This window comes from Chaetodon trifascialis, chromosome 13 (genome assembly GCF_039877785.1).
Source record: "Chaetodon trifascialis isolate fChaTrf1 chromosome 13, fChaTrf1.hap1, whole genome shotgun sequence".
Taxonomy (NCBI): domain Eukaryota; kingdom Metazoa; phylum Chordata; class Actinopteri; order Chaetodontiformes; family Chaetodontidae; genus Chaetodon; species Chaetodon trifascialis.
The window spans coordinates 26,181,179-26,188,717 of NC_092068.1; the positions used below are offsets into that span (position 1 = coordinate 26,181,179).

The window sequence follows — 7,539 nt, forward strand, 5'->3', positions numbered from 1 at the left end:
ACGAATGTGCTGTGAACTTTCCAACTTTGATGAAGCAATGGCCACCACCTTCAAACACATTGTGCATGTTTCATAGTACGTTTATGTTTTGGATACAGAAACTTTTCTGAAAAACTAATATTTACTGGTCTTTATTTTAATTTGAGACAACAGATTCTACTGTACACACAGGAACACTAACATTTTGTGCTCATCATTGGCTCTGATGCCTCGATCTCAGAGTCGTTTCTGTTCAATTATCTCATTCTCATTCTGTCCTGTGGCAGCATCTGTTGGTGTCAGTGGTTGTGGTGATTGGTGGGCTTTCACTTTGAACACATCCCACTTCTCAGGAAGCATGCCTTTGTTGAAGAGCACAGAAGCCAGGTAGGAGAACAACAAGATGGCAGCAATGGCAGACAGCATGGAGATGGTCCTAACTGGAGAGTACTGGACATAAACCCCGTCCTCAAGAGTGCATCCTGGGAAGTGTATGACTGGTGCTAACCCTAGAGATGGGTCTCCACTGAGCAGTCTCAATACAACTCCCACCAGGCAGCCCATAATAGCCCCGTAACCATTGGAGATGTCGAAGAAGAGGACACAGACGAATTGAGGGAAGAGGATGATGTAGGCCATTTCAGCACTAAGGAACCAGAAGAGTATGATGCTGTTTTTTATGCTGGTTAGTGATGTACCAACCAAGCCCACGACCACCACAGAAGCACGGATCACCCACTGACTCTCTCTGTCTGATGCCTGAAGAAGAGATAAGAGAGGAAGAAGAAGAGGTTAACAGACTGAGACTATCCTGCTTTCAGATACCTCTCTTTAGTCTTCTTCACTCTTCCTCCTACTTTGTTTCTCCATCATGCCACTTTATACCATTGATACTTTCCTGCACTCCATTGCCTTTCTTTCAAAATAAACATCAACCTTCACAATAGCAAACAGCAGTTTGACTAACAAGTACATTGTCTCACCTGAGGTCTCAGGATGCTCTTGTAGATGTTAGCAGTGAGGACAGAAGCTGCAGAAAGCAAAGCAGAGTCAGCTGATGACATCACGGCGGCAGCCACACATCCAATACCAATAATGGAGATGAAGGGTGGAGTGAGGTGCTGCAAGGCGATGGGCAGAACGAAAGCTGTTTCCCCACGTTCATATGGAGATGGAGAACCATAGGTAGTCTGGTTCCAGTCTGAGGCATGGACACAAAAGAAGGAAAGACTGAACAATGCTCCTGTTATCTGTCTGATTGATTTTAAGATGGGCCTACTGTATATACTCAAGAATCACTCAACTAAGGGGAAAAATGACTATCATCCTTACTTTAAGATAAAATTTCAACAAGTATCATCAAATGCTGCACTCTGAGCAAACTAGGTCTTATGAGGACAACCCCAGAAGACAAAGAGTTCCCTCTTCTACTGCGATACTCTACGCGACTCTCAATCTTCCTTTTTCTGTTACTTCACTCTTTATTATCTAAAGGTCTTGTTCTTTCATGAACACAACATCGTAAAGTAAAAGAGAACTGACCATTTCTTCTGTATGTTAAGGTTTAAACAGAGTTTGGATCACCAACAAAGAGGAGAGATTTTTCTTTTCAGGTGAACTGATTTGGTTCTTAATTTCACTTCTTAGTTTTCAGTGAGAATTACAAATTCCTGACTCGTTGATCACTGGTTTTCTGATGTCTCAGAGCAAATTCTTGCCGCTCCACAAAGAGATCAGAGACCAATAGAGACATTACAGCTACCGATTCTTAGCCTTGCTCAAGAACATTTCAGTGGAGGGAATGGTGGCTGCCATAAAAGCTGTTCACAGACTTTCTAGACGGACGGTCTTCCTTGACATTTAATGGAAAGTCATTCATGCGTTTATATGATCAAAATATAGACTTCAGTTTTCACAGTTTACCCCAGTATGTAGAAGTTGTTAATACCTGTGGATGCAGATGCTGCCCCCAGCAGTATAAGAGGTATCCCAAATACAGGAAAGATGAAAGCAGCAACAAAGCATGTGAGCTTGGCTGCTTTCGTGGAAGAAGCTGACAAGGTCCTCTGATGGAGACACTGGAATCCCAGAGATCCCAGAGTCTGAAGCAGAAAACAGACAGTTGATTAATTTAATCACAAATGTGATGCCCACATCAGATAAATGCTGAAAAATGTCAGTCTGCCATTATCACTGAAGCATTCATTCAAATGAAAGAGATCACCTTTTCAACTTTACAATAGTGGAGAGTTAACCTTGACATTGACAAACATGCTGTTTCAGATAATAGTCTTTAATTACAGCCACTCTGATTCTTTAGTTACAATGAAAAACAGTCTATTATTTAAGTCTTTATGTTTTCTATCATCATTCTGAAGATATCCATCAAAACTAGACTGAACTGTGTTTGATGTAGGCTGTGTTGTTGCTTCCTTACAAAGAATAAGAAGTTATCAATCATGATCCAGGTCTTTTCCAGCTCTGGTTGACCAATCCAGGGAGCGTGTAAGGTGTTATTCATCAGTGTCTGGCTAATGTCCATGGTGGACGGACTCATCATAACAAAGGGAACACAGAGCCACTGCAGAGACAAATAAAATGTAAATGATAAACACACACACAACTTTAAAAAGCATCCTTTGGAGATTTTGGTACCTTGTGTAAGTTCCTTCAAAGAAAAAGCCAAACTAAACTGAACTAAAAAGGATAACAAACTCACCAAGCTGACGAATATGAGGACAAGCTGTATAATATCTGTGTAGGCCACAGAGTAGAGGCCTCCCAGCAGCGTGTAGATAATGGCGACCGCAGCAGAGATCCAGATGCACACAGTGTTGGACAAATCCAGGACCACACTCATGGTTCCTCCTGTCAAACACATTCCAACAGGGACATTTTATGACCATGTCTTTCTGTGTTCACATTCATTATAGCAAGTCACATCGACATAGTAAAGGTGTGAATTTACGTCCACATAAACATTTACTGTACTGAAATGATAAAGTATATATCAAATATACAAATATGTGTACATGCAATATATGTACAGTATATAAAGTGCATTTGTATATACTGTACCTAAACCAAGTAGTGTTGTGGGCACCCAGACCACATCCATAATAAGTGAAGCCAGGCTCAGTCCAGCTGTTAGTATTTTTCCGTACTTGATATGGAAAGGGTCCAGCATCGTCACACAGTTTCTTTCTCTCAGTGGCTTGACAAACACCAAGCCAGCTTGATTTACAAAAGGACAGATCACATCACAATTAGAAAAAAATCAATCAATCAATCAATCAAGTGAAGGTGAAAAAGATCACATCCAGCAACAAGTTTACTTTGTATATCTATTCCTTTGATTTGCTTTTTAACATTTAAATAAAGCATACAATTATACACCCCCCTGAGTTTCAGTTAGTTAGTTCATCTGTAAAGTCGCCAAGCTTGAATGCATCAAATAGATGCAGGATTTTTGTTTTTTGTTTGTAGATCAACAGGCTACATTAGTTTTATTACACATGCAGACATACAGTATCCTCTCAGATGTAATTTGAAACTCTTACCAATTATAAAAGACGAGCTGTATGCCATCAACATCATGATTGTCCAGGTTAGTCCCATGGAGGGCGTGTACACCATCTCAACTGTGCCAACAATGAAGCCTCCTCCAACCCACGTAGCTACAGGACGGATGAACACACAGCAAGTCATTGAGTGGACAGACAGCAGATATTTGGGCAAAAGTTTGGGGGATAATTCATCATCATTAATAAACTTTCAGTAGGATCATCTCATCATGTCATGATCATACCACGTCCTCAGAATACTACCTGCACCTGGTCTGGGTCTGTGGTGTTAACACTAATTAGTTTAAGAATGGGGCGGCACGGTGGAGCAGCAGGTATTGCGTGTGCCTCACAGCAAGAAGGTCGCCGGTTCGATCCCCAGGTCGGGCAGGGCCTTTCTGTGTGAAGTTTGCATGTTCTTCCCGTGCATGCGTGGGTTCTCTCCGGGCACTCCGGCTTCCTCCCACAGACCAAAAACATGCTCATTAGGTTAACTGGTGACTCTAAATTGTCCGTAGGTGTGAGTGTGAGCTGTGTCTGTATATGTTGCCCTGCAATGAGAGCTATAGGCTGTGTGTGTGTGTGTGTGTGTGTGTGTGTGTGTGTGTGTGTGTGTGTGTGTGTGTGTGTGTGTATGTGTGTGTAGATATATGTAACACTAATTAGCTTAAGAATGGGGCGGTATGTGTGTATACATATATATGTGTATATAAAGGGATAGTCCAGTATAGACAATGGATAGTTTAAGAATGTGTTCAATGTAAGTAGAATATCAACTGAGAATAATCAAACTTGATTAGATTTGGACACTGGGCCACTCAATCACAACATAATACAGCAGGAGCCACCTCGTAGCCTTTATTGCTTTATTTTATTCTGAGCTTAAGGTGGGCTTGTTCGAAATTAACTGTTAATTAACTGTCACGCAGTGAGCCAGGAGCCTTAGGGTCTGGTGCCCCGGGACAGCAACTGTGCCATAAATGCCTTGACAGCCACAGTGACATGTTAATTTATTCAAAACATCTGCTCTGACATTGGGCTGGCCCAATCGCATGGTTGAACACCAACCCCTTTCACTTTGGTCCTGCGGCGTAATGCATTCGGAAAAAAAAAAAAAAGTCAGCACAAGAGTTTCTTCATAACCACCGACCGGCCCTCGACACAGGCTGCCGCAGAGCAGCTTGTGTCAAGGGTTATTTTCTTCACTGTCATGTGACAGGGCTCATCTCGCCCACTCATATCATGAAACACTTCCCCTCTTTTGCGTCGGTAACATAATCTGTTAGGATCTTCAGTGCAGGGAAACTGCGAGACAAGAAGAAGCTGGTTCTTCAAGTCAACGCTGCCAAATGCTCAATCATCAGCTCACGTGGCCGATGACAGTGGTGCTGGTGGCCACATTGAACAGGGACATGCAGTAAAACCTGCGGTAAGCTGGACTGCTTTCCTACAAGCCTGAACCTCTCCTCCTCTCTGACAGGATTCCAACCCTCCAACACTGACTATTCTCTCTCTGTCTCTCTCTCTGCCTTCACTTGTTTGTTATAGGAGTGGTCCTTTCAGGGATGACTTCACTTGCATCCCTTTTCCTTGGTGAGTTCACAGTTTATGTAATGCAAAAGACACAGATGATCCTCTCACTCTCTTTCTGTCACACACTTTTTTAAGGATTTGCCCAAGTTCTGTTTTGTCTGGAAAAGAGTGATAATCAGATCAGTCAGCCATGTCTATTATCTCTCTTTCTCTCTCCCTCATTCATGTGTCGTCATCCCTCTTAAATTTTCAGTTTCTACTCTGCTATTTTTATCTTGAAGATTGACCAATAATTAAATCTCTCTCTCTCTCTCTCTCTCTCTCTCTCTCTCTCTCTCGTTCTCTCTCAAACATGCGTACATAGAGTTCAAAGTTCATTCATTAGTTCAGCTACATTCATCCTTTTGGACTGGGTCACTTCACAGTTTATTGAGTACTACTCTCGGAAGAGTTAGCATCTGATCCAACATTTCTCATCTCTATTCTTTCTCTTTCTCTTTTCTTCCTCCCTGAAACACATAGGTACACCCAATAGGATGAATTCTGCTTAAAGATCCATTACTGTGATGGAGTGGTGGAGTATACTTTTTTGTAGTGTTAATAAATTACCCTTTTTGGAAGTATTTAATGTGTCCACTCTCATTGATTCCCGTTAACTCATTGCATGGCTTAAGGTACGTGGTTTTAAAGAGTTGCACCTTTGGTATAGACATTCAAGAGACCGAAAAGACCGAAAAGATGTGCGTTATCGAATGTGGTGGGCCGGTCTGGTCCAAAATGCCAGGGCTGATTTTTTGTCCCAGTCCGCCCCTGGTAATACAGATTCCATCCTAGTTTTCTCACTTGTGTTTATTATTAGCACTGTCACTGTTACTGTGATTGCATTTCTGTCTGTCTCTGTCTGTCTATCTCTGTCTCTCTCTGATTGATGTCTTTATTTCGAACATGTAAAATGAAACAGAGGGTAGTTTAAAAAACAAAAAAAACAAAAAAAATACGATTAATTACAACAGCAGAATAGACAATGAAATTCCATTCACAAACACTTAAACCTCTCAATTTACATGCGCAGAAAGGAGTAGGAACAAGTGTAGACTTATTAAATCCTACCCCTTTATACACTACAATCAATGACCCATATATCATCATACAACCAAATCTACATAATCACAAATAATTTAATTGTAATTAGTATCAAAACAAACAAAACAAAACAAAACAAAACAAAACCCCTGGTGATTAACAAAGTCCCTCTACATTCCTGTACCTTGTGAAGATCATTTCTTTATACCTGTTTTTAAACTGAAGAATTTTAAAGTTCTGGACTGTAGGAATAATGAATTTGTGTGTTCTCGAAAACCAACATTGTGAATTATTCTCATGGCTCTTTTCTGAAGTATTACGAATGGCAGTATTGAACTTTTGAAAGTGTTTCCCCAAACCTCTGAACAGTAATTTAAATATGGTAAAACCAGTGAACAGTAGAGAATGTGGAGCGATTTGTGATCCAGAATGTGTTTTGCTGAAATGCTTCTAGACAGTTTGGTTTGTATGTGTTTTATGTGAGATTTCCAGCAAATTTTGTTATCAATTATCACACTGAGAAATTTAATTTCATTCACTCTTTCTATGTTGACACCATCTATCTGTATCTGCACTTGAGTATTTGTCCTACAGTTTCCGAATAATATGAATTTCGTTTAGCTCAGATTTAATGATAACTTGTTTTTATCAACCATTCTTTGATTTTACTGAATTCGGAACTGATAATGTCCAAAAGTTGCTGCAAATTCTCACCAGAATCCAAAATGTTTGTGTCATCAGCAAACAGAACAAATCTTGATAATTTTGATACATTACAAATATCATTAATGTAGATGATAAATAATTTTGGTCCCAACACTGACCCCTGCAGGACTCCACACACAACGTCCAAACATTCAGATTTATGATCTCCCATCTTCACAAACTGTTGCCTGTTTTTCAAATAACTTCTGACCCAGTTCTCTCTCTCTCTCTCTCTCTCTCTCTTGCTCTCTCAAACCCAACCGTTGGAGGCAAATGGCCGCCCACCCAGAGCCTGGTTCTGCCTGAGGTTTCTGCCTGTTAAAAGGAAGCTTTTCCAAGTGCTTGCTCGTGACAGAATTGGGTTTTTTGTTTCTCTATACATAAAGTGTTTGGTGTGAACCAGCTCTATATGGAAAATGTCCTGAGACATTTTTTGTTACATAAAATTGATTTGATTTGATCTGAATTGAAATTGAACTGTGTTTTCCTCACCTGTCATCGTGAAGACTCCCACCACCCAGCTAATGTTACGATTTCCCAGTACGGCCATATCCATTCCAGTGGCTGCACTTTTCTTCTGTTCCCTTTTGGACTTGAAAGAAGCCCAGATGCCGGTCCCGAGGACCAGCAGGTAGAAAATCACCATGACGATCACTCCTGGGATGTTGACGGCCAT

At 40.9% G+C, this 7,539-nt stretch overlaps 1 protein-coding gene across 1 annotated transcript; it reads right to left on the bottom strand.

The window, feature by feature from the left end:
* Positions 1-216: 216 nt before the first annotated feature.
* Positions 217-7,539, bottom strand: LOC139341446 (high-affinity choline transporter 1-like). Its single transcript, XM_070977989.1, has 8 exons — positions 7,356-7,539; positions 3,540-3,656; positions 3,058-3,213; positions 2,699-2,847; positions 2,417-2,560; positions 1,928-2,081; positions 963-1,180; positions 217-738 (listed from the first exon to the last, which is right to left on the bottom strand). Exons 1-8 carry the CDS (start codon positions 7,537-7,539, stop codon positions 217-219), a joined length of 1,644 nt encoding a protein of 547 aa, XP_070834090.1.

Coding starts and splice junctions, on each gene's coding strand:
- LOC139341446 (XM_070977989.1), bottom strand. CDS start 7,539: ATGGCCGTCAACATCCCAGGAGTGATCGTCATGGTGATTTTCTACCTG. Junction 2,561..2,698: donor TCCTCATATTCGTCAGCTTG/GTGAGTTTGTTA, acceptor TTGTCTCTGCAG/TGGCTCTGTGTTCCCTTTGT. Junction 1,181..1,927: donor GGCAGCATCTGCATCCACAG/GTATTAACAACT, acceptor TCCATGCCTCAG/ACTGGAACCAGACTACCTAT.